General features: G+C 39.3%; 1 protein-coding gene across 1 annotated transcript in view; it reads right to left on the bottom strand.

Moving 5' to 3' along the window:
• Positions 1-900: 900 nt before the first annotated feature.
• LOC148140753 (putative G protein-coupled receptor 139) overlaps positions 901-26,660 on the bottom strand; it is a 50,674-nt gene continuing 24,914 nt past the window's right edge. The window contains exons 3-4 of the mRNA XM_087979023.1: positions 1,737-2,587; positions 901-1,188 (exon numbers count right to left, since the gene is read on the bottom strand). Of these exons, the coding sequence (XP_087835149.1) occupies positions 901-1,188; positions 1,737-2,587 (1,139 nt within the window). The remainder of the gene's footprint in view (positions 1,189-1,736; positions 2,588-26,660) is intronic.

The following is a 26,660-nucleotide window of genomic DNA, read 5'->3' as shown; positions in this document are numbered from 1 at the left end:
AGGCGTTGTGATCGAGGATTAAACAGAGGAGTTGTAGGACAGCGTTCAGAGATTGGCAGTTGTTGGTGTTGAGTACTGAGGCTTTTGCCATGATGCCGTCATTGTGGGGATGCCAGTGTAGAGTGCTGAAATGTCTATTGTGACGAAGAATGTTCCTAGTTTGATTGCACAGTGGGTGCTGAGTTTCTGTAAGAAATCTGTAGTGCCGCAGCAGAAGCTGGGATCCCCTGTACAATGGGTTTCAAGATGCCTTCGACATAGCCAAAGATGTTCTCATATAGTGTCCAATTGCCTGATACGATGGGACGCCAGAGAGGTTCTGACACAGGGTGTCGTGGCTTGGTACGATGGGATACAGAGGAGGAAGTGTTAGATGTCTTGAAACGCATGAAAATGGATAAATCAGTAGAGAGTGGTACATGTATGGAATGAGCTGCCGAGGAAGTGGTGGAGGCTAGTACAATTGCAACATTTAAAAGGCATCTGGATGGGTGTATGAATAGGAAGGGCTTGGAGGGATATGGGCCAGGTTCTAGCAGGTGGGACTAAATTGGTTTGGGATATCTGGTTTGCATGTGTGATTTAGACCGAAGAGTCTATTCCGTGCTGTAGGACTCTATGACTCTATCTTGTAAATGATGTTAGTTTTGCTGGTAGTATCTAATGTTTCCTTTAGGTTCATTCGTCACTGTTGATAGTTTTCTGTGTTGATAGATTTCTGGTCTACCATGATGCCAAGGCGTTGGGGTAATCTGGTAGTCATTTCTGATATGTCATTGATGGAACGTAATGTGGCTATATTTTTGGTTGTGTTGTGTCTGCTTGTTTGGGCTTGTTTCTGAGGAATCATCGGATTGTGTTTATTGGGTATCCACTTTTCTTGAAAATGTTGTAACCATGTTATTCTTCTGCTTTTTGTAGTTCGTGGGTGCTGCTGTGTGGTGTAGCTCGTTGAAATAATGTCTTGATGCAGCTCTGTTTGTGCGTGTTGGGATGATTGCATCTGAAGTTACGTATTTTGTATGTGATTGTTGTTTTTCTGTAGATGCTGTTTTGAAGCTCTTTGTTATCTGCAAATTCAACTGTCACGTCTCGGAATGGGAGTCTGTTGTCGTTCTCCTTCTCGTTTGTGAATTTTGTACCTGCCAAGATATTGTTGATGGTGTTGTTTGTTTCCTGTAATTTGGTCTGTTTTGTGATGACAAAGGTGTCATCTCTGTAGCGGACCCAAGGTATTGGGTTGGATAGATGAGACAGAAGCTTTTTCTAGCCTCTGCATTACTGCTTCCACTGCAAGACCTGATATTGGTGATCCCATGGGTGCTCTGTTCCTGAAACGTCTGAAAACACCCTTCACTCAGCGAGCTAATTTACATACTTATCAACCTGAGCTACAAATCTTCTCTGAACTTGGAAAGAAATTACACCAGAATTCTTTCATTTAAACAGATTCCTAGCGATCCCCATTCTAAGCGGGTCTCACAGATTAAGTCATCACTCAGAGTGATCTTCTTCCTCAATGATGTATTACGGAATTTATTTTTGAGCCCATCGACTAAATTTTCGAATATAGAATCTCGGCTGCAGCTACAATTGTCTTTGAGAGACCTGAGTGTACGTGTTGGTTGAGGTCAGATTTGTGAGGATAAAATCGCTCTTTTGACTCCATAAGTTTGCCAAGTTTATTTGATTATTTGAGTAATGAAAGCCAGACAATGTTTAATTATATTTTTTACCTCCTGTCTAAACTTTCTCTGAGACACTGCATAAATAAATGTGTTGGTACATGAACTTAAACAACTAAGCATATAACCAATTTGTTCCATAATAGTGAAAGAGTCATTATAAGTCGTTTCGAAAAACTGTACATCTGCAAATTGCACAATCAAGAAATATATGAAAATGACAATCCATAACATTATAAACTTGCCTGAAATGGCAAGCAGCAAAATGATGGATTTTCTTCGGTTGTTCACCTCTGGATCATTATTACTACCTGCAATGTGGTTACCTCGGAGACCATGTCTGATTCTGTTAGCCAATAGAATATACCTCGTGGTCAGACAATTGAGCACCAATATAAAAATAAAAGGAAGAAATGGTATTAAAAGGGTTTCAAGCCATAAAAATGCTATCCATAAGGGTGATTTATAGAAGCTTGACTTCACATAACAGGACCATGGCACGTTGTGAATTAACTCCCGTGGTTCGTAAATGAAGTATATTGGGATATTTTGCACACAACCTAAAGAGAAAACAATTGTTATCACCACAGCTGCAGTTTTCTCAGTACAATATTTTGCTCGAAGACTTTGACAACAAATTGCAATGAATCGATCAAATGTGAAAGTGACAGTTATCCAAACAGAGCAATCAATGGAAATAAAAAGTAAGGTCATGTTGAGACTGCAAATGGGAGTAAAGTTCAGAAATGTATAAGGAAAATACGCATCTTTAATTTCGTACAGTATTACTTCAAGTATCAGGATCATTAGATCAGCTACTGCCAGAGCCATCAAGTATCGAGTTATGCATTTAGAGAGACTGCATTTGCCACGAGACAGAATGACAATTGTGACTAGATTAGCTGTAAAAGAAAGAGAACGTATTTAGTAAAAATTATCAAAATTGAAACATAGTGAGACAACAATGGTGTGCCTGAAAATGTATGTTTTCTTTCTTTATCTGCATTGTGTAAACTAACTGTATATCTCAAGATAATTAACAAAAACAACAGAAATACGTCCATTCAGTGTTTCCCGAGAATTTAACAGCAAAAATAAGAATACTGTTCGAAGCAACTAAACTGCTGACTCCCAAAGATTATCCACCATCTACAAATCCCACGTAAGAGTGTGATGAAATATTGCTCACTTACCAGGATGAATGTAGCTGCAAGTGTATTGTCGAAACCTGACACCACCGTAACAAAGCAACCTGCCTGATTGGTATCACATCCAAAAACGCCCACTCATTGCACAACTCAGTGTAGCAGGTATGCAGCAGTGCGTACCATTTGCGAAATGCAGGGCAGAAATTCGACAATGGTCTTCAGACAGTTCCTTCCAAAATAACAGTCAATTCCATCAAAAAGATGGATCCCTCATAAGAAACTAATAAAGGGAGGCGAGTCTCGTGACCTGGGGCCAGATATTTCTACCATTGAAGAAAGTTTTTTTGAGAGAAGTAATGGCTCAGCTTTACTGGACTTTTAGGTTATTGGAGAAAGCACATCATTCATTTAAGTACTTTACTGCAATCTATTTACGTTATCACTCAGAAAATGTCAGCATTTGAATGGGGCCCACCATAACACAAGGCTTTTGACACTACTCGGTAGGCGATTGCACAAGTAGTTCCCCAGCTGTATTGTACAGGACCATCCTTAAAATTGTAAGTACCTATGACAGACGATCTGCATGCTTGAAGTTTGTGGCAAAATCAGCCTGAGCAGCAGTCTCTGCTCGATCTCACCCACTTCTGAAATTGCCCAAAATTAGACTGCATTTGACTAGGGGCTGTTAGCATATTATTGTGTACCTGTGCAAAATGAAGGGACAATTGGAAAAGTTAAGACTATTTGAAGGCCAGAACTCGCCGTCTTGACTTGAGTGTTGCCCAAAAATGCCGCTAAGAGGGTGGGACGAGCACAACAGAAGTCTAAAGCCGAATGGTAATGGCACATTTCAAAAGCGTAGCCAAAGGGAGGAGTCCCTACAAAAATATTGCCAGTAATACTGACGAAACTCCATCACCTGGCCCTATTCCCAATTCGCTGATATAATGAGGGTTTCCTTTAGAACATTTGAAAACATAAAAGCAAAGTGTACTTTATTAACTAAATGTCATTGCAACCTTTGGTATTGGAAACTATCACTGGAAAGTTACAGTGTTTAACTCAAACAAACAGACAATACAGAAGACGAAGGTATTGATGGATCCAGTGATTTGGCAGACTTAGCATCTGTCATCTGCTTTAGAAGCAGAACATAAGGTGCTGCATATTTTCACTGACTCCTGGGCTGTTGCCAATAGTATGCCAGTTTAAGTGACAATATGGTAGACCAACAAATGGATGATGTATGGATACACTTATGCAGAGAATCTTGGTGGAACAAGTTCTGCAAGGAGCACAATAACTCTCCATAAGTGTACGTCATGTTAATGCCCATATCAGGAACATCTCTGAAATGGTTTGCACAATGACACAGTTGATAGCTTTACAAAGATGCACATTGCTTGGTGAACTACAGAAGAAGAGCTTAAACAATTTTACATGTGGTCACATACCCAGTCTGGATATTTGGATACCTCAGGTACCAAACAAAGTGTTGTGGAGCGAAGGATTCTTCTGATCCATGACGTTGCTCACAAAGTATTGGACCAATGCAAATCCTCCCAGCAGGTGAAACATGTCCTCCTGCAGAGGAGGAATTTAGCATCTACTCATAAAGACACAAAACCTGACTGGACTCGGCCAAAGGACTTTATGGTTCATTTAATATATTTTGACGAAGGTAAACAGCTATTTGGGCCTCGTGATTCTGTACAACTGTTACACCGACAAATTAAACCTGTACAATAAAAGGGCCATATGCCCTGATTTTATGATATAGGGAGCCAATGGAAATACAAACCGATAGTGGGTCACTTTTCGCAGTCCAAGCAATGTAGCAATGGGTTCTTGACAATTGGAATCCAATGAAACATTGTGTTATGTATTTTGCAAAGGCAGCTATTAGTAAAACATATGAAAGGCGTTGTTAATAAACATATTAAATTACGCTCAAAAGTAGGCTACAGGTGCTTCCACAATTAGAATACGACCTGAAAATCCGACCCCAACATGGGGTAGCAAACTCCTACGTAATTCCTGAGGACAGTTAGTTGATGACAATAATTGTGTGACCGATTCACATCTCAACAAAAGTATGGATTCACCCGTCGGTGGGATGAATATCAGATCTCAAATTCATAAAATAAACTTTTCTTGCAGCCTACTGAAGATGTGGCGATTCATGTGGTACCTATGTGTCCTCCTGCATTCTGTAACACAAGATCTTCTATTACCTGAACACTTTTGCGAAAGGATGGAATCGAGAGTTGGGAATTGTAAGACTGATCACTGAACACAAGACAATTTTAATTGTCCACCGAATGATCTGTGCAGTATGCCGAACTTTACCAATGCATGAAATGACACCAGCATTCTTCTATGAGATCTGGTACATTGACCCGTCCAGAATTCAAAGTATAATCCCAGGTTATCCTACAAATCAGGAGGGCAACTTCAGCACCCTCATTTAACTGCAACAAATTGACTGATAATTGCACTTCACTACTGAATAGAGGCATGGTTATGACTTTCTGTACACAATGCTTCAGGAAGATGCTACGTAGCAGTCATAGTGTGATGTGACAATTGGAAATAGTGATTGGTATTTATGCCAACATATTACATAGATAATGATGTCCAAACCACCATAAGGGGCACTGTAATGGGCCACATATTGGGATCCACATAAAGCCATACCGTTGCTCTATCTTCAGCAGTCATTGAACTTCTATACCCGATTATTCAATCTATCTATTGTTTTAACTATGACAGGAGAGATAACCCATGTAAATCCCCGTTGCCACTATTTATACGTAAGACTGACATGAGAAAAGTAGGGTAGAGAAAATATAATGTCTCTGTTATAGTTGGGGCAGAGCAGTAATATATGCACTAAGGACCATGGATTTTAAGTTTCTGCAAAAATTATTTTGCTTAGTTTGGGAAAATGACCAATGAAGCAATTAAATTATTTGCTGCGTAGAACAAACCATTAGCCTACAGAAAATTATCAGATTACTTTTACACAAACTTAGTTTGGAAATTTGTTGATAACGCCGCTTGTGTCATGTATCACGCCTAGTCGAATCTCGGTGCTGAACTTAACCGATATATTATAATGTGGAAAAGCTATATTTTAAGCCCAAAACTGCACAACAACCTTTGATTTCTTCATAACGGATTAGTAATGACTTGTACGAGTGCGTACATATTCCATTTCTGCAAGTAATTTATAATGCACCCCAGCTTACATGACATTTCACAGGTTTATAAAAAACAAGAAACAAACAATAAAAAATAATTTAAAAATTGGATACCATTAGAACGAGACAATAACGTGCAAAATACATTTTATTGCTATCCTGAGACTTGTTGCCTTGGAGTCAATTATTTCATCTCGCCCATTCTAAATTAATGCTTAATTTATTGAAAGCTTTTTGCAATGCTACAATATGTAATGCGACTTCTTTGGTTTTAAATAGTACACAACATCAAATATGGGGTCAGTTTATCACTCTGCTCCATTGAACTGGGATAATATTGTGGACAACATTATCTCGTGGCAAATGCTTGTTGGGAACAACGAGACCCACCAGGAAGATGATTGTAAGGAACAGCCATAAGGTCTAATATGTCCCTTCCATACCTCTAGTTTTGAACCATTACATTGCAACATATCTCGAGTGGACCAAAGTGCCAATCAGTACAGATTATTTCAGGAAATTGACACTAATCATGCATATGATTGACAAGCACATAAAAGAGAGACAATGCACGCGTCAACTCCAGTAGGACAACATTTATGTTATCACTGATGTAATTAGACATAAACACAATGTAATCAAATCATTGTACAGCATCAGCAGATTAGCTGTCATTTGGCAACAGTTCAATATGGCTTCTCATGGCAAGAAACTGCCTTAATTTACGGTCATGACCAATTGATTTGCATAGTTGACAATTTAAAAGCCCTTGTTGTGCATTATCAGTGCAAAATATTTAAGATGTTGTCACCTGCAATTTCAGCAGTACACTCGTTCTTATCTCAACGTTTATTACATTATTGTTAATTGTGCTTTGCTTGTCTTATATACCTTGGTAATGGCGTGCAAACTTCATTGCATGCATAACCAACTTGTGGCAATTGAATAATATGTATGCATTTTTAAGAGGGGTTCATAAGAGGGTTTTCAAGCTATCAAAGAGTGATCTGTAGTTTGGGCGTAAAAATAATGCCTTGAAAAAATCCATAAAGGTGAGTGTTAAGGGATAATTGGACATGACACAAGCAATTGAAACAAATTGGAAAAATATATGAAAATCGACCGAGTGTAAAAACAAAGTTAGCTTTGGCGAGGAGCTAACTGCATAACATTTACTATCTGTTGGAACCACTCATTAATACACTTAACACGGAGCCACTGATGGTTTTAAATTGTTTTCTGGAATGTCTATAATAATTTAAAATACTACGAATATGGTTATACAGTACATAATATCAGCTTTGTAGCAGCATTGATATCACGTGCCTAGCACTGCTCGTAGGACTTTCATGAAAATACATTATTTTATGCAGTTAACATGGGGCCACCGAGGCATGTTTGCAATGCTGTGTCTAGAGACGTACTGAATGTACGAAAAAATGATGATACATTCAGAACAGTATTAATATCAGGGACATCGTCCTACATAATGGACTTTCACCATCAGACTGGGATTCATGAGACCAGTGTTATGGAATGTAAGATGGAGGTCCAGTGCCGCTGTCGTTGAAGTTCCTGACGAGCAGGAAGAAATTTTGAGGCTCACTTTTTAAATGTGTATGTAGTAGCTTGAGTTAAGTATTTAGCTTTTGTAAATTATATAAAAAGTAACGTTATATAAAATACACTGCCAATTATTTATTCATATATGTATTAAGTGTATTAATCCCAAAATTAGCTGCATTTTGAAACTATCTTGTTATCATTTCGAACAGATCTTAAATAACCCACCTTTGGCAGTTTCAGCCTAACAATATACCACTGCTATCAATTCTAAGTAAGTAACTTCTAGGTAGCATCGTATATTTGTATTCTGTAAATTGCCTTCTCATTCACCGAAAATTGCATTGTATAAATATCAATTCTCATTCTATCAGTTTCTGAATTTGTAGATAATTGAATGCCGTCGTACTCTGTACTCCAGTCATTCTCTCCATTTCTGTGTTTCATTTCCCTGCCTAGTATGTCAGTCACAGAATTTGTGTATCTCTGGGTTTTGGTTAAAACTTTGACGTTTTCCAACAAAAGAAAATCGGAATTTGATGGAGGTAAATGTGTTCATATTAAGTGTCTTATGTATGCAAGTTCATAGAGATCCTCTCAAAGGTCTTAGTCTTAATGACTTTTGACTGACCAAGATGAATATTGCAAAACCGCTTTGAAATTCAAGACAACATTCAAAAGTAACTAACAGTTTTTGAAGCAAATCAACTTCCAAGGTCTACAACTTGAGAAGTATGGCAAGTATGAGATGAATTTGTCCACACAGAGCTTGCAATTTGCCTTGGCTACTTAATGCATAGAGCAGGACACATTTCTGAAGCTATCTCTTTCTCTACAGGATACAAATTGTTTTCTGTTACTTTCATAGAAACAAATGATCAGCTGGATTCTATCATCAATTCTGATAGCCGGCAGATTTTACAATTTTCACCCAATGATAAACTGATGCAGTTCTACATGCCTTTCAACTCTTGTGTGCTGATAACTTACGTTCATTTACAGATAAGGGAACGGCAGACATGGTTCAGGAACTGAAAAAACGCTCTGATAGCCATTTCCCGAGACAAAAGAAAAAAAAAACCTGTAAATTGTCTGCAGCTTTGGGGTAAATGAGTCCAGCAAGAATACAGTATACTGCCAGTTTGCGTATATGGACAAGGAGAATAAGTTCGGATGAATTTCCATGAGTGTTTTTTCGGTGTCCCGTGAAAGCAGCAACATTAGTTCCATATTAGCCAATACAAAGCCCCAAAATTGCCTTCCATTTATCAACCAAAGCATTATGTTTTGTGGCTAAAATCAGTACACTGAACATTCTGAAAATATTTGCATTTTTGTATCTTTCATGAGACTTGGCATTGTGAGTTGTTGGTTATTCATTTTCTAAAATTAATAGATGATAACTCAGTAATACACGTCACAAAATCGTTGGATTATGACCTTTGCAGTTGTTATTCATAAAACAGGGAGCAGATAAAATGTCGGAACTAGAGTAAACCGTTTGTCGTTTTGAAATGGTGTTATTATTCATTCTGATCATCTGTCACCATAAAACTCAGTTCTCTGTTCCCACACTTACCCCATGCCCTTTGATGTCCGAGAATTACATTCATATTGAGTTTATAGATGTGCCTATTAGAGAAGGAGAAAAAAAAACTTGACTTTCTCTTGAGAAATAAGGCAGGGAAAGTGACTGAGATGTCAGTGGGGAGCACTTCGAGGCCAGTGGTAATTCTATTACTTATTGGACGGTTATGGAAAAGAATTGATCTGATCTCAAAATTAAAGTTACAAATTGGACTAAGGTCAATTTTGATGATATTCAGCAAGAGGTTTCAAATGTTGCTTGGGTGAGGCTATTCGCATATAAGTGAATGATTGGCAAGTAGGAGGGCATCAGAAATGAAATTACCAGAGTGCAGAGACCGAATGTTCCTTTTAGTATGAGTGGAAAGGCTGTTAATTGCAAGGAATGTTTTCTGACTAGATAAATTGATAAGAGAACTTGGAAAAAGTAGCGAGTTTTGGGAAGATTTGTAGCTCAGTTTGATGTTCTGGATGTAGGTTTGCTGGTTGAGTGGAAGGTTCGTTTCTCAGACGTTTTGTCACTATACTAGTTAACCCTCTAGGATATTATTTAATATGGTGATGAAACATTTGAAAACGAACCTGTCAGCTCAGCAAGCGAACTTACATCCAGAACTTGGAAACTTCAGTAGGGATGTCTTGAACAATGTTCATAACATAGAGGAAGTGTTTCGGGAAAACTTAATATGCATAAAGGTAGATACCTGTCCAGTTCACAGCTGGTCACGGTCAGGTGCATCCCAGAATTCTCTACGAATCTAGAGAAGTGATTGTTCACCCCTTGCTGAGATACTTACATCATCAATAGCCACGGGTGAGGTGCTAGAAGACTGGAGTTTGGCTGAGGTGGTTTTGTTATTTATGAAAGGTAGTAATGAAAAGCCAGGGAAGAGGAGACCGGTAATCCTGACTTTAGTGGTAGGTAAGTTGTGGGAGGGATTCCATGGGACAAGATTCACATGTATTTGGAAAGGCTTAGACTTATTAGGGGCAGTCCACATAGCGTTGTGCATGGGAATCCTTTCTCACTAACCCTGATTGCGTTTTTGAAGAAGTGACAAAGAAGATTGAAGGTGGTGGACGTTACCTGTATGGTTTTCAGCAAGTGGGTTAACAAAGTTCTGCATGGCATGTTGGTTAGCAATCTTACATCACATGGGATCGAAGCGGAGCTAACTACTTGGATACAAAATTGCTTTGAGTTAGGAAACAGTGGGTGATGGTGAGAAGTTGTTTTTCAGACTGCAGGACCGTGACCAGCTGTGTGCCACAAGGATCATTACTGGATCAACTGTTTTTTTTTTGTTATTTATCTAATTGACGTAGATGTGAATAAAAAGGGTGTACTGTAGTTAGTAAGTTTCCAAATGACTGAAGTATTGTTGGTGTAGTAGCAGTGAAGCAGGCTATATAAGAGTACAGATGTGTTGAAACTTCAAGGAATGACTGACCATGTTTAATTTAGAGAAACATGACGGATTTCATTTTGAAAAGGCAAATCAGGGTAGCACTTATTGACTTAATGATAGGGTACTGCAGATTGTTGCCGAACAAACAGATCGTGGGGTGCAGATTAATAGTTCCTGAAAGTGGATTCGCTGGTAGACAGGATAGTGAAGAAGGCATTTGGTGCACCTGTCTTTATTGGGTAGCGTTTGAGTATAAGTGACGGGATGTCATGTTGCAGCCTTACTGGACATCGATGCGGCCATTATTGGCGATGCAAGTCTGGTCTCTCCGCTATTGGAAAGATGTTCTTGAACTTGAAAGGGTTTAGATATGACTTATAAGGATTTTACCAGAGTTGAAAGCTATTGAATGAGTCCAAATAAGCTGGGTCTAAATTTCTTGGAGAGATGGAGACTGAGGATGATCTTTCGGCGGAACTGTATATCAGACGATCATAAGGTACATGTGCAATGTTTATAGGCAAATTCTGCTTCGCGGGTTCATGAAGTCCAAGACGAGAAGGAAAAAAAAAGACAAAAGGGAAAGGATTTAAAAGGGAGGTAATGGGCAACTTTCTCATACAGAGGGTGTTATGTGTATGGAAGGATCAGCCAGAAGAATTGGTGGAGGCTGGTACAACTAAAATATTTAAATGGCATCTAGATGGATACATGAATAGAAAGGATTCAGAGGGATATGGATCAAATACTGGCAATGGGAGTACATCAATTTTGGATATCTGATCGATGCGGACAAGTTGAACGGGAAGCTCCATTTCTGTGTTGTGAGACTATATGACTCTATAACCACGTCCATCTCGTGTTCGGGGGAAAACAGTGAATGTCTTTGTTCCCTAAATCACCACTTTCTCTGTAAGTAAATTGCTTCTTATGCCTGCTTCAAATGATCTACTCTGCATCCCGGGCCTGTGAACCTTGAATCCGAGGCCATTGATTTATTTCTTGCATTCACGAAGGTACATGGGATGTTGGTCATATATGGCTTATCATTGTATTTAATAAGAAGATTAAACTTTTACTATTCATGCTATTATGACACAATTAGTCAAATTGTGGAACGAGAAAGAACAGTACAGCACACAAACAGGCCCTTCAACCCTCCAAGTCACATGATGCCATTCTGAACTAAAAACCAGTCACATTCAGACGGTCCATTTCCAATTATTCAGGACCTGTTCATATATCTCCCAAGATGCCTCTTAAACATTGTTACTGTATCTGCCTCCATCTTTTCATCTGCCAGCGCAGTCTAAGCATTTAACACCTACTGTACAAAGGAAACTAATGCTTATAGAAATTTCAATTAAATATTTTCACAAGCTTATATTCACAAACGTCATATAAATAGACCGACTTGTATTTGTGAATGACAATGTATTATTTTTACATTTCTGAGGATAAAGTAGAAAATCTTGATTAGTTCTACTCAGTCTATTTTTCATTTATATTAACATCAGTGTAAGTGACTAGTATAGGCGTACATAATGGTGATATGTTAATCTTTGCCAAGAACACCATCACCAATTTACCAGTCGTAATTGCTTAATATCTCATCAAGAAAATATGGCTTGATATCGAGAGAAATACTCATTTTAAATGTCTTACCAGGTACTCCAATCACTGCAATAATAGGGTAGTATACGTTTTCAATCTGTATGATAACTGGTTGACCCATTTCTGAATAAAGACGTTTCCTCTGCGTCTTAGAAACATGCACACCGTCTTTTCATTTGGAAATAAAATTTGCATTTATAACCGCCAGGATATATAAGTGACTTCAAAACACATGCGCTGTTTGTCATTAGTTGAAATGACAACAAGATTTGTTTGAAGCTCTATAGGCCAAGGATTACGTCAATTGGCAGTGATGCTCTCCAGGCAATTTGGAAGGAGATTATAATTCTTTTTTACTCTGCAACAAACATGTATTTCGCCATTCTTAATACTAAAAACGTTAGTACAATATCTCTTATGCTGTCCTTTGATCGGATAGTGGATTGGATTTTCGACATGTGGAAAAAGAACTTTTCCATATATGGCATATTGAATGAAATGATTCATTGTTTTTCTGATGATCTTTTTAAAAATAGTTATAGCATTTACACGCACACTCTAATAGATTTGTACACATTTTGGTTTGTTCAGTGTGGAATAATGCTGTAATATCAGACACAATACCTGAAATTTAAATCTAATTAAGCTGGATGGCTGTTCCAAGGGGCAGAATTCCTGCAAAACCCAAGAAGTCTTACGTATTCAATTCATTGTTACTAAATTTGCCTAAAAGTAAATCAATACATGTCCCCGGAGTGTGCAGGCATTCTTGTGAACTACTGGGCATTTTTCAATAGATTATCATATTATCACATAATATTTTTCACATCAAAAGTGGATTAAAGATCTCAACCCTATGTTTTAATGACCAAATTACTTGCACAGGTCAGCTTGACAACCTTAGTTTTTTTTTATTCAAGAGCGTTGATTCTCTTGTCAATCAAAGTCAATTATTATTACTCTCCAAATAGATTAAAAAAAATGGCTGGATAGGCTGGAGACCTTATTTACTGGAGTGAAGGACATCGAGAGGTGACCTTGTCAAAGTCTTTTAAAATAATGAAGATTTTATTGATAGTTATCTTTTCCCCAGGAGTGGCATTTTAAGACTCGGGGGCACAATTTTAGGAAGAGAGAAGAAACATCAAAAAAAGGGTGCATTTTTTTACACAAAGGATGTTTCACATGTGGATGAACTTCCTGAGCAAGGTATGGATGTCACCGTCACAATGTTTTCAAGACATTTGGATAAATAGATGAATAGGGAAGGTTTGGAGAGATATGGGCCAGGAGCAGGCAGATAGGACTAGGTTATCTTGGGTCATGTAGTGCATGGGCTGGCTGGACGGAAAAATCAGTTTTATGTGCTGTATAACTCTATGACATGTAGAACATCGTGTGCTGTTCGATTGTAACAATTAATGTTTCTTCATTTCTAGAAAAATCCAGCATATGCAACAATTCTGTCGCTGTGTTGACATTTACCAACACATAACTAATAAACTGATATCCAATGAACTGATTTCTGTGCACATTACATTGTTATGTGGAAAAGTGTAGAAGGGTCCCTGATATACATTTGAGAACACGAACATTAAATAACTGCATGCAATCTAAATTTTAAGAAATAAAAATTGTCCGTGGATGAGGAAATAGACGTTGGTATCCAGTAGACACATCATTAAAATGATCAATCAATATTAAGAAAATAGTTGTTGGAAAGAGTGTTTGATTAATGCACGAATTAAATGAAAAGAAAAGCACTATTCAGGAATGTTGTACTGCTTCGATAGGATCTGACCAGCGTGCAGTTCTGAGGAGGGGTCACCAGACCTCTAACATTAACCTTGATTTCTCTTCACAGATGCTGCCAGACCTGCTGAGGTTTTTTCAGCAACTTCTATTTTTGATTCTGAATTACAGCATCCACAGTTCTTTTGTGTTTTCTCTGTGATTCTTTTTAGCACAATGTGGGAAATACAGAATGCTCTTGTTATGGAAAATAATATGGGCATTATTAATTATGGATGATTTTCTATTGGTCCAAACAATGATGGAAAACTTTAAAAATAAGAAAAAATGATCGTTCGTGTGTCCTTCCTTCTTGATGACAAAAAAGAAATGACATGAGCCACTATAATGTAATTTTAATGACTGTGAGATATCATGATAGAAATGGAGCTTTGGTGGTACAGTAAGCGCTTATATGACTGAAGCCTGGAATTATTGTGTACGATTTTATGATGATAGGTTGACCAGACCAGTCTAGTTTTCACTGTCATTGCAAAGAGTGTTGGGCAACAAGTATAGAAGAACCTCAACAGGTTTGACAATTTGTCCGCAGAAAGAATAATCCTCTTGTGTTTCAGTTCCGATTTAGGTGGCACTGTTTTAAAATTAACCCAATTTCAGGGGGTGAGAGGATTTTTTTCTCTCAAAAAGTTGGGCAATGCTGGAATAGTCTGGCTCAGCCGTTAGTGGAGTTAATTCTTGAGACAGTGATGAATTCATTCTCGTCAGACATTATGAAATCAGGACAGACATGAATTTCCAGTTAGAAACTAAAACAGACCAGTCACGAAAATATGAAAGGTAGAAAGGACCTTGATTCGGAAGAAAATAAAACATAAACATTTTAATTGTCATTAAGAAGTATTAGATATAATTAACATGAATTTATATATCCTGTAATGTCATCCACTCCCAGACAGCAGAAAAACAAATTAAAAATAATGTAGGCTTCGTTACGACTTGATGTAATAATTGTTTGCGACTGTCTCCTTGTAGATTAACAGTTTTGACTGACAAGTATAGTCTTAAGGATCAGTCATAGAGTCATCAAGATATATGACGTGGAAACAGATTCTTCTGTCCAACCCGCGTATGATGACCAGATATCCTCTACTTATCCAATCCTATTTTCCAGCATTTTGTCATACCCCTCTCAACCAATCCTAGTGATTTACCATCCAGATGAGGCTTGAAATTGCGAGATTTAAAAAAAAAATCAAGAATGGTGCATCATTATAAATATTGATAATAATCACATCAGCATAAAAAGCATTACATTTCAATGGAAGTCACACACCATCAAGAAAAGTCACTACTATGGGTATATTTTGGAGACTAAACGTGTTTTTCCTGGAAACAAATCAGAACTTCTTTGGAATAGAGCGAGGATGTAACCAGCAGTTAATGTGGAGATCAGGTATATGTGATATACTTGGAATTTCCAAAGGCTTTGTTAAAGTCCAATAGAAGAGAATAGTGTGCAAAATGAAAGCGCATGTAACAGTTGTGCAATAGTGTGTTGTGACCTGTTGTATTGTGTGCAGTTTTGGTATCCACACCTGAGCAAGGATATTCTGGCAATGGAGACAACGTAATGAACGTTCAGTAGTTTGATTCGTGGCATGGCCGGACTGATGTACAAAGAGAGATTGGATTGGTTAGGATTTCTTCCATTGGAGTCAGAAGATTGGGGAAGAGGAAGAGAGTGGATCCTATGGAAACCTACAGAATTGCGAAGTGATAGGGTCAACAAACGAAGGATATTCCTGATGACTGGGGAATCCAGAATCAGAGGTTAGAACCAATATGGGTTAGGACATTATGGCTGACAAGGAGAACAATTTCTTCACCCTAAGAATGGAGTGTTTTTTTTGGGGGTGGGGCAAGCTGCTGGAGTTTGGTATGAAATTATCTACCATAGAAAGCTTTTGAGGCGAAATCTTTGAATGTTATCAAGAAGGAGATGTCTAGGTTTTTAAGACAAAGGGATTAACGGGACTTGGGTGAAAACAGCAACTTGGTACTAAATTGGTTGATCAGCCATGACCACCTTGAATAGCAATACAGCCTCGAAGACTTCAAAACCATTCTCCTGCTTCTTCTTCCCTCCCTACTACCCTCATATTTCTGCATTTCAGAAAATAAAGAACAGATAATGTGTTTGAAACTTCAAGTGAAGTTCTGGAAACCTGAAGTCAGAGGCAAATTTTAAATCAAAATTAGAAATGTTCGCTGGATTAAGCAGGTGTGGTTAGGAATTTCGATCTCAACACTTAATAAATTACACCTAAGACCCAGAAACGGAATATACTTTATTCATAATTGTTGACATTAGAAGTCTTTTGATTACAAACAAGCAAATATTATCTATATTAGAAACAGTGAACACTTCTGAATGTGAAGTGTTCTAGCCTGTCCAAAGAACTTTAGAATATTTCTCTGATTTTCTGTGAACACTTTCATTTTGCAATCTATGATTTACTAAATGATAGATTCATGCTAACAATCAAAGCACAAATACATATAACTGCTTAACTTGTTATAAATCAATACTGTACTATCTTTTCAGGTGTGTTCTCATCTGTCAGAATGTCTTTGATACTAATCATTTAATTAAGGTTATAGTCATATCGAAAGGATAGGAAAACACATATTTTAACTCTGTTCTGAACTTTGTCTGTGCTACTGCATAAATAAAGGTGTTCGTGCAGGGATTGAGAAGCTGAAGCATGTAGCCTACCTGCCCCATTACGGCAAGAGGATGTGAGAAATCATTGCCGAAATGTTGAGCGTCGGTGATATTTACACATATGAAATACAGATAGGCAGTCATCCAGAGAAGAATGAAACTGACCGATATAGCAACCAATAATATGATGGACTTTTTTCGGTTCTGTACTTCTGGGTCATATTGTTTCTCAATACTATTGCGACCACGAAGAGCCCTTCTTGTCTTACTGGCCACTAAAATATGATTGATGGTCAGAATATTGAATAGAAGAATCAAAATGAACGGGGTACATGGCGTTAATATACTATCAGTCCAAGAATATGCAACCCAAACCTTTGTGGTATAGAAACTTGCCTTTAAGTTGCAATACCAAGATGTGCTATTAATTATTTTCCCAGGTTCATATGCAAAATAAATTGGAACATTTTCTAAAATACATAATCCACATACTGTTGTGATGACGACTGCAGCTGTATATTCAGTACAATATTTCACTCTTAGCTTTGGGCAACAGATAGCCACGAATCGGTCAAACGTGAAAGCGACAGTAAACCAGACAGATAAATCAACAGCAATAAAACCCATGATGTGTTTTAGTTTACAGATAATTGAATAGTTCAGGAAGGAGTTTGGGAAATATATGTCATTGATTTCATACAGTATTATACTAAATATTAGCACTAATAGATCTGCTGCTGCCATAGCCACCAGGTACACAGTGATGCACTTGGATAGTCCACACTTTCCACGTAATAGAATTCCAATCGTTAACAAGTTGGCTGGAAGGCAAAAAAAAAACAACAAAGAAATGGGTCACACAAATATGCAACATCGGAATCAATACATTTAAAACTGGTTGGTACGAAGTAGTCATATATTGGAAGTGACAATGGAGATTGTGTCTTTTATTTTGGTAAAAAATGATGCTGTCCCTGATTTTCTATACCTGTGAAGTCCTGGAGTTGGACTTCATGAATTTACAATAATTCTGAAATTGAATTCCAAAAAAAAGCTGACAAATGAACAATGAAATCATTCTGTCTCTCTCCATTTTTGCTCTTCCTGTCCACGAAAAGAACTCATTTGGCTGCATCAAAGCTGGCTTGTGGGAAAATGTTCGCACAAGCAGGTTATGGTTTTGGGTAAATTACTGATATCATGCCGCCCAGTTCAGCTGGAAAAAAGTCAACACTCTAACTCAATTTATCCAGGAAGGATATGGTAATTTTGACACAACGTTAAACAACGAATTTTAGTTCACTGCACTGCAGTACCAAGTACTCTCCACAAATGGGATATAGCAATTGCGTAATACAGTAACAGAGCCGCCGCTTACAGAAATGTATAATACGTTATTGGCAAATCCTTGTCACTGTAAAGAAAATTGCGTTCACCCAGACTTCCAAGTTATTGGTTCAACATATCAGTTCGCAACAAGGAGAACACTGGGTGTGCTGTAAGTCTTATTGCAAAATACTGAAGGCAGCGTGCGACATCAGATGCAATTTAGCAACTTGGCAACACGTAATTAGTAAACCCAAGTATGCTAATAGCTGCATTAATAATGAAGTTTAAAAAATCTGTAGGGTTCACTGAGTGCCTCCTTATATATCCTTCAATCTATCAATAGAAATAAAACGCTCTGGCATTGCACCTTTCTGATTCACGACCGTCATTGAACATAGATTTTCACTGCCTCATTCCTAGAATTTAAGGCAACTTCTTGTACTTGTCAGGCAGGGAGGAAAGGGTCGTGTGAGGGAGCCGTGGTTTAATAAGGAATTGGAATCCCTTGTTAAATGGAAGAGGGCGGCCTATGTAAAGATGAGGCGTGAAGGTTCAATTGGGGCGATTGAGAGTTATAAGGTAGCCAGGAAGGACCTGAAGAGAGAGCTAAGAGCAGCAAGGAGGGGACATAAAAGGTCCTTAGTTGGGAGGATTAGGGAAAACCTTAAGGCTTTCTATAGGTATGTCAGGAATAAAAGAATGACTAGGGTAGGAATAGGTCCAGTCAAGGATAGTAGTGGGAAGTTGCGTGTGGAGGCTGAAGAGATTGGGGAGACACTGAATGAATACTTTTCGTCAGTATTCACTCAGGAAAAGGACATTGTTGTCGATGTGAATACTGAGTCACAATTAAGTAGAATGGATGGCTTTGAGGTATGGAGAGAAGAGGTGTTGGAAATTCTGGAAAGGGTGAAAATAGATAAGTCCCCTGGGCCTGATGGCATTTATCCTAGGATTCTCTGGGAAGCAAGGGAGGAGATTGCAGAGCCATTGGCCTTGATTTTTATGTCCTTGTTGTCTACAGGAGTAGTGCCAGAAGATTGGAGGCTAGCAAATGTGGTTCCCTTGTTCAAGAAGGGGAGTAGGGATAACCCTAGTAACTATAGGCCGGTGAGTCTCACTTCTGTTGTGGGCAAAGTCTTAGAGAGAATTGTAAGGGATAGGATTTATGAACATCTGGATAGGAATAATGTGATCCAGGATAGTCAGCATGATTTTGTGAAGGGCAGGTCGTGCCTCACAAACCTTATTGAATTTTTTGAGAAGGTGACTAAGGAGGTGGACGAGGGGAAAGCGGTAGATGTGGTGTATATGGATTTTAGTAAGGCGTTTGATAAGGTTCCCCATGGTAGACTACTGCAAAAAATACGGAGGTATGGCATTGAGGGTGAGTTGGAGGTTTGGATTAGGAGTTGGCTGGCTGGAAGAAAACAGAGGGTAGTAGTTGATGGCAAAGGTTAATCTTGGAGTGCTGTCACTAGCGGTGTTCCGCAAGGATCTGTTTTGGGACCATTGCTGTTTGTCATTTTTATAAATGACCTGGAGGAGGGGTTAGAAGGTTGGGTGAGCAAGTTTGCGGATGATACGAAAGTCGGAGGAGTTGTAGACAATGAGGAAGGATGTGTCAGGTTACAGCGGGATATAGATAAGCTGCAGAACTGGGCAGAAAGGTGGCAAATGGAGTTCAGTGTAGCTAAGTGTGAGATGATTCTCTTTGGTAAGAGTAACAAAAAGATGGGGTACTGGTCTCATGGTCGGATACTTGGTAAGTGTGGATGAGCAGAGGGATCTTGGTGTCCATGTACACAGATCTTTGAAAGTTGCCACCCAGGTAAATAGTGCGGTGAAGAAGGCATATGGTGTACTGGCTTTTATTGGTAGAGGAATTGAGTTCTGGAGTCCTGAGGTCATGTTGCAGTTGTATAAGACTCTGGTGCGGCCACATCTGGAGTATTGTGTGCAGTTTTGGTCGCCATACTATAGGAAGGATGTGGAGACACTGGAACGGGTGCAGAGGAGGTTTACCAGGATGTTGCCTGGTATGGCAGGAAGATCGTATGAGGAAAGGCTGAGGCACTTGGGGTTGTTTTCATTGGAGAAAAGAAGGTTTGGGGTGACTTGATAGAGGTGTACAAGATGATTAGGGGTTTAGATCGGGTTGACCGTGAGAATCTTTTTCCACGTATGGAGTCAGCTATTACAAGGGGGCATAGCTTTAAATTAAGGGGGTGGGGGGGGGGGGTGGGGTGGGGTAGGTATTGGACAGGTGTTAGGGGTAGGTTCTTTACTCAGCGAGTCGTGAGTTCATGTAATGCCCTGCCAGTAGCAGTGGACTCTCCCTCTTTATTGGCATTTAAGCGGGCATTGGCTAGGCATATGGAGGATCGTGGGCTCGTGTAGTTTAGGTGGGCTTGGATCGGCGCAACATCGAGGGCCGAAGGGCCTGTACTGCGCTGTATTCTTCTATGTTCTATGTTCTATGTTCTTGCTCAATTGCATATAATTTTCATTTAGAAAATCTCAACCTTCGAATCGAACAGCTTCTTAATATATTTCTACAGCAATGTCGAAACCATCGTTAATTTAAATCAAACAGTTGAATCTGATGTTCCCTTTCAAATTCCACCGCAAAAACAAAACCTACATTATCACATACTTTGAAGTCCTCAGAATGTCTCCCTTTTCAATTACATTATTCCTGGTCTCACGTGTTTATATAAGACATACTAGATCTGACAAAGCAGACCTTTGATAGTTACAATAAAAGTGTTAGCATCAGGTTCAGATTGCACATTAGGTTTAGATTATACAAATATTGTTTATGTTTTATGGTTGTTTCAAAGGACAATAAAATAAGAAGATGTACAGACATATGTTTTTCTTCCATGTTTGTGTCGTATACTGATATCTCATTTCATCCATTATTGAAATGTTGGTTTTCATTTAAAAATGTTGAACTTTTAAACTATGTATATCCTCCTCTGAATGTAAGATACTGATTTATTTGCGGCAGCTCGTCAAATATTACAGCATTATCTATGTTTGGACAGCGCATGATTTCTTCTATTTCAGCAAACAAATACACGGCTAATAAAATAAAGGTGATATTGATCGAAGAATACCTTATAGTTTGAATGTCACCAAAAATAATATGCAGACATCGAGCGACAGGCAACACAATATTTTGAGAAGCGTACAAGAACATTATGATTGCATCTTCAGAAAAATACCTTCAACAGATTAATGAGAGTCAAAGAGTCATACAGCATGGAAACAGTCCTTTCAGCACAAATCTTCAATGCTGACCACATTTCCTAAACTGACATTGTCTCATGTTCCTTGAAATATTCCCTGTCCATATAACTGTCCAAATGTCTTTTAAATGTTGTAATTCTACACTTTCCTCGACCACACTCTCTGGCAGCTTGTTCTGTATATGAACCAACCTCTCTGTGAAAAATTACTTCTCACGTCCCTTTCAATCTTTCCCCTCCCACCTTAAGTATAGTTAGAAATCACACGACACCAGCTTCTAGTCCAACAGGTTTATTTGGAATTACAGTATAAGCTTTAGGAACGCGGCTCCTTTGTCAGGTAGGTAGTTGGGCAGAATCATTCTCCACTAGCTACCTGATGACAGAGCAGTGCTCCAAAAGCTTGGACCCCTAAACAATATAACCTGGACTATAACTTGGTGTTTTATGATTTTTAACTTTGTCCATCCCAATCCAACACGGACACTGCTACACCTTAAACACATGGCTTCTAGTTTTGGAGTCACCTGACTTGGAGAAAATACCTTGGCTGTTCACCTTATGTATGCCCGACCTGATTTTATAAAATTTTATAGCGTTAAGCCTCAGAGTCCTGTGCTCTGGAGAGAAAGTGCCAAGTCTATCCAAGCTCTCCAAAGCTCCCAGTCTCGCAAGCATCCATGTAAATCATTTTTGCACCTTTTCCAGTTCAGTAACATCCTTTCTAAAGCAGGGTGACCAGAACTTTACGTAATATACCATACCTGACATTCCCAATGTCTTACACAGGTGTAACATGATGTCACAACTCTTGTACTCAATGCTCTGAGCGATGAAGGCAAGCATATAAATCAAATTTTTCATCATCCTCTCTATCTGCAATGTCACTTTCAAGGAACTGTGTGTCTCCTTCCCAGTCTAAGGTTCAACAGCACTCCCTAGAACCGTGATATTAACTATATAAGTCCTGCCTTGGTTTGTTTTATCAAAATACAACACTTCATATTTCTCTGAATTAAACTCCACCTGCCTTTCCTTGGCGAACAGTTGATTGGGTTCCCGATATACACTTCGATAGTCTTCTTCACTGTCCACTATACCACCAATTTTGGTATCATCCATAAACTTACTTACTTTCCCTTCTTTATTCACATCCAATTCATTTACATAAATAGTGAAATGCAGTGCATCCAGCAACGATCCTCGTGTTACACTATTGGGCCTTGAGTCTAATCAACACCCTCTACCACTACGCTCTGCTTCCTACCATCATTCCAAATTTGCATCCATTCGCTAGCTCTCTCTGGATACTATTTAAGATAATCTTGTTAGCCCGTCTCCCACACAGAGGCATTTCAACGGTCTGGCTAACTTTCATGTGGATTACATTTACCACTCTGCCTGCATCTGTCTGGTCACCTCTTTAAAAAACTCAGTCAAGTCACTTGATTTCACATGCACAAAGTCATGCTGACTATCCCTAATCAGTCCTTGCCAAACCAAATACATGTAGATCCTGTCTCTCAGAATCCCTTCCAACAACTTATGAATTAACGATATCAACCTTGTCAGCCTGTAGTTCCCCAACTTTTCCTTACTGACATTCTTAAATGATAAAGCTATATTAGCCATCCTCTAGTCTTCTGACACCTCACCCATGGTTGTTGATGATGTAATTATCTCCACTAAAGGCCTGACAATTTCTTCCCTAGCTTTCCACATTGTATTGGGAAACACCTGATCATTTCATGTGGATTTATTTACCTTTATGCATTTTAAGACTTCAAACACCTCCTCTTATTTAAGATGGCCTCTATTCAAGACATCATTCATTATTTTTTCGGGTTCTACAGCTGCCATATCTTTCTCCACAGTAAGTATTGATGCGACCTATCTATTTAAGAGCTCGCCCATCTCCTGTGGTTCCATCTAATTGACTTTGCTGCAGTTCAGGAGGCCGTGTTCTACCCGTGTTATACTTGTAGAGTCTCTTTGGATTCTCCTTAAACCAATCTGCAAATCTATCTTATGTCTCCTTTTTCTCTTCCTTATGTTTGTCTTAAGTATACTCCTACACCCCCTACACTCCTCCAAGGATTCACTTTTGGCCTTTTTTCTATACTAGACATATGTCTCCTCTTTTTCTTGACGAGAATCGCAATAAATTTTGTTATCCAGTGTTTCCTATTGCCAGTTTTGATCTTCACACTAACAGGAGCATGATGTCCCTGCAGTCTCGTTATCTCGCCTTTGAAAACATCCCACTTGCCAGCCGTACGTCTACCTGTGAACAGCCTCCCTCAATTAAATTTAAAATTTCATGAAAATACCGTCAAAATTGACCTTGCTCCAATTTAGATCATTAACTTATAGAGTAGCCGTATCCCTTTCGATAACTTTTTGTATTTCATTGAATTATGGTAACTGGTTCCAATGTGCTCCCCCACGGATAGTCCAGTCACTTGCTCTGCCTTATTTCCCAAGAGAAGATCTAGTTTTGCTCCTTCTCTAGTACGACCATAAACTTATTGATTGACAGATTCTTTTTGAATACCCTAAACAAATTCTTCTTTATCCAAGCTCTTAACACTGTGGTACTCCCAGTTTTAGTTTGGAAAGTTAAAATCCCCTGCTATTAGAAGCCAATTATTCTTATAGTCATCTGAAATTGTCTTACATATTTGCTCCTCAGTATTCTGACATCAGATGGGGGAGGTGAGGGGAGGCATCTGTAGTACAATACCATCAAGAAGCTCAACCCATTACTATTTCTTAGTTCCACCGATATTGTTTCACTGGACGATGCAGCAATATTCTTTCTAAGTATTGTCGTTATCTTTTCCTGATCAAAAGCGTGATTTCCCCTCCTCTCTTGTCTCCCCTTCTAGCATTCCTATCCAACTTGTACCACAAACATTAAGCTGCCAATCCTATCCCTACCACAGCCACGTATCTAAATTAGCTGTGTTATCACAATCCCAACTTCCTGTCCATAGCTTGAGTTCATCTGCTTTAGCTGTTCGGCCTCTTGCAATGAAATAAATGCAGTTTAATTCATTACTCTTCCCTCGTTCTCTGCGTGATCTTGTCTGCTTCGCCCATTTAACTTGCTGCCTTCACTTTTACACCAATAACAGCCTTCTATCTTGTCTCCTAACTGCTTAGGATCCCAACTGATTCACCTCCCACCCCCAGCCAAGTTTAAATCTTCCCGAGTAGCGTTAGCAAATATCCCCACGAATATATTGGTCCTCCTGCAGTTCAAGTGCAATCCATCTCTCTTTCGGGGACTATTTAAACGCAAGAAGAGATCTGAATGAACCAAAAATCGAAATACCTTCTCTCCCCCACACCACACCAGCTCCTCAGTCACGCATTCACCTGCCCTATCCTTCTATTTCTACTCTCACTAGCACGTAAACCAGGAATGATCCTGAGTTTACTACTGCCGAGGTGTTGCGTTCTAATCTCCTGGCTACCGGCCCATATTCATTCTGCAGAACCTCCTCTGGTTTTTGACTTATGCCATTAGGATCAATGTGTACAATGACATCTGACTGCTTAAGCACCCTCTGAAGTTTGCTGCAGTCATTCTGAAACGTCCTTGATCCTGGTACCAGGCAGGCCTGTCTGTGCCCCTGCCGAGACTGTTCCCTATCACAATTGTTCACTTGGAATTTGTCCTACCTGGCTTTACAGCAGAGCCAGTCATGATGCCAACGAGCTGGCTGCAGCTGTTATTTTCCCCTAAGAGCATATCCCCTCGACATTATCCCACATGGTATGTGTTTGAGAGAGAGATAGCATATAAGACTCCTGCATGATCTGCCTTCCTTTCCTGGCAGTCAGCCATCATGGTTGACTCTATATGCAGTGTAACAGCCTCCCTGAAGTTACTGGCAAGCTCACTCTGAACCTATTGTATGCTCCACAGTGCTTCTAACTGCCACTCCTATCGATTCATGTGGTCTGAAAGGATCTACAGCAGACACACTTCCTGCACACACCGTCGCCACAGACAATCGACTTATTCCTGATCTCCTACATCTGACAGGAGGAGCATTCCACTCCATTGACTGCCATGTCTGCCCTTTAACAACTAGCAGGCATGGGGGAAAAAGTAAAATCTTGTCTTAACCTGGCCTCGTTGCTGCTTGCCCTCCTCAACAAAGCTTGGCATTCACGTAAGGCCAGTGTTAGATCTAATTTGTAGTACCTCGACTAAAAAGCAGTCCTTTTCAAAATTCGTCCGAACAAGACTCAGCCATGTTTCCCTCCTGCATTTGCCTACATTCCCAAACATAGCTTAACTGTTAGCTTTTGCACACTCTTGTCGTTGGCACGCGGTGCTGGGCGCATTTTAGGTCTCAATGTCACACCATAAGGCCTGCAAGAACCAGATATACTCATTTTACTGACTGACCTTAATTAGATTAAGTAGACACAGCACTAGGATAACTTGTTTCAATTTTCCTTAGCTGGAAAAAAGAGTACAATGCTAAAATAGCTAACCTTGCCTTATCCACTATCCACAAAAGACTGAGATTTATACTCTTAAACTGTCACACTTAGCTCAGCTCCGAGTGTTTGCACTGGTCGCATTCTTGCTGGCTCAGCTTGAAACCGAAGTGAACTGTTCCTCTGATCCCATTCTGGGCTGCGATTCTCGCCACTTGCTCAGTCGTTCTCTCCAGCTCTTAGTGACGGCGTGCCGGTCCCTCTCTGGCCCCTCACTGTCCGTTTTTCCGGGACCAGTCCTTCACATTCTGAACCCTCACCATCTGCGCCCCTCTCTGGGGAACGCCACTTCATCTCCCGTAGGTCTCACTTTTGGTCATTGCTCGCTACCTTTGACGGCCCGCATCGTTGTTTTTCCGAATTGCAAAGTTTCACAAACAATCCTGAAAAAAAATATTGTACGCAGAAATCACAACTCACCAGAACTGGATCGGAGTGGAAGGCAAGGGGAAATCTTACAGAAAATTATTGAGATGCCAGAACAGTGTGAATGGTGTTGAAGAGTGGATGTTTACTTGGAATTATTCCAAGACCAAAGTAACGCCACACTCGATGCAGACTGAATCATGTGCAGGTCTAGTGTCTGCTTGCTTCAGTCATATCACTTATCGGTATTTATTATTATCTAAACTGGGGTCCAAATCAATGCCACCATTGAAATGATGTAAGTAATTAATTGACACACCATTCAATACCTATCTCATGCAACATAGATAAGGCAATATTTTCCATGAAGGATTTTCAAGAAGGTTTAGAAAATTCCAGTTCATCTGAACATCCAGACCCAGGAGACCCTTACCCTATGACTGAAACGAACAATGAGGCATTGTGGAGACAATTGGTTTCAACCAGCTTCTGGCATGGCTG

This window comes from Chiloscyllium plagiosum, unplaced genomic scaffold, assembly GCF_037043375.1.
Source record: "Chiloscyllium plagiosum isolate Xiang-an unplaced genomic scaffold, Cpla_swu_hap1 HiC_scaffold_35, whole genome shotgun sequence".
NCBI classification, from domain to species: Eukaryota; Metazoa; Chordata; class Chondrichthyes; order Orectolobiformes; family Hemiscylliidae; genus Chiloscyllium; species Chiloscyllium plagiosum.
The sequence above is the reverse complement of the archived record's forward strand: the minus strand, read 5'-3'. Positions and strand labels throughout refer to the sequence as shown.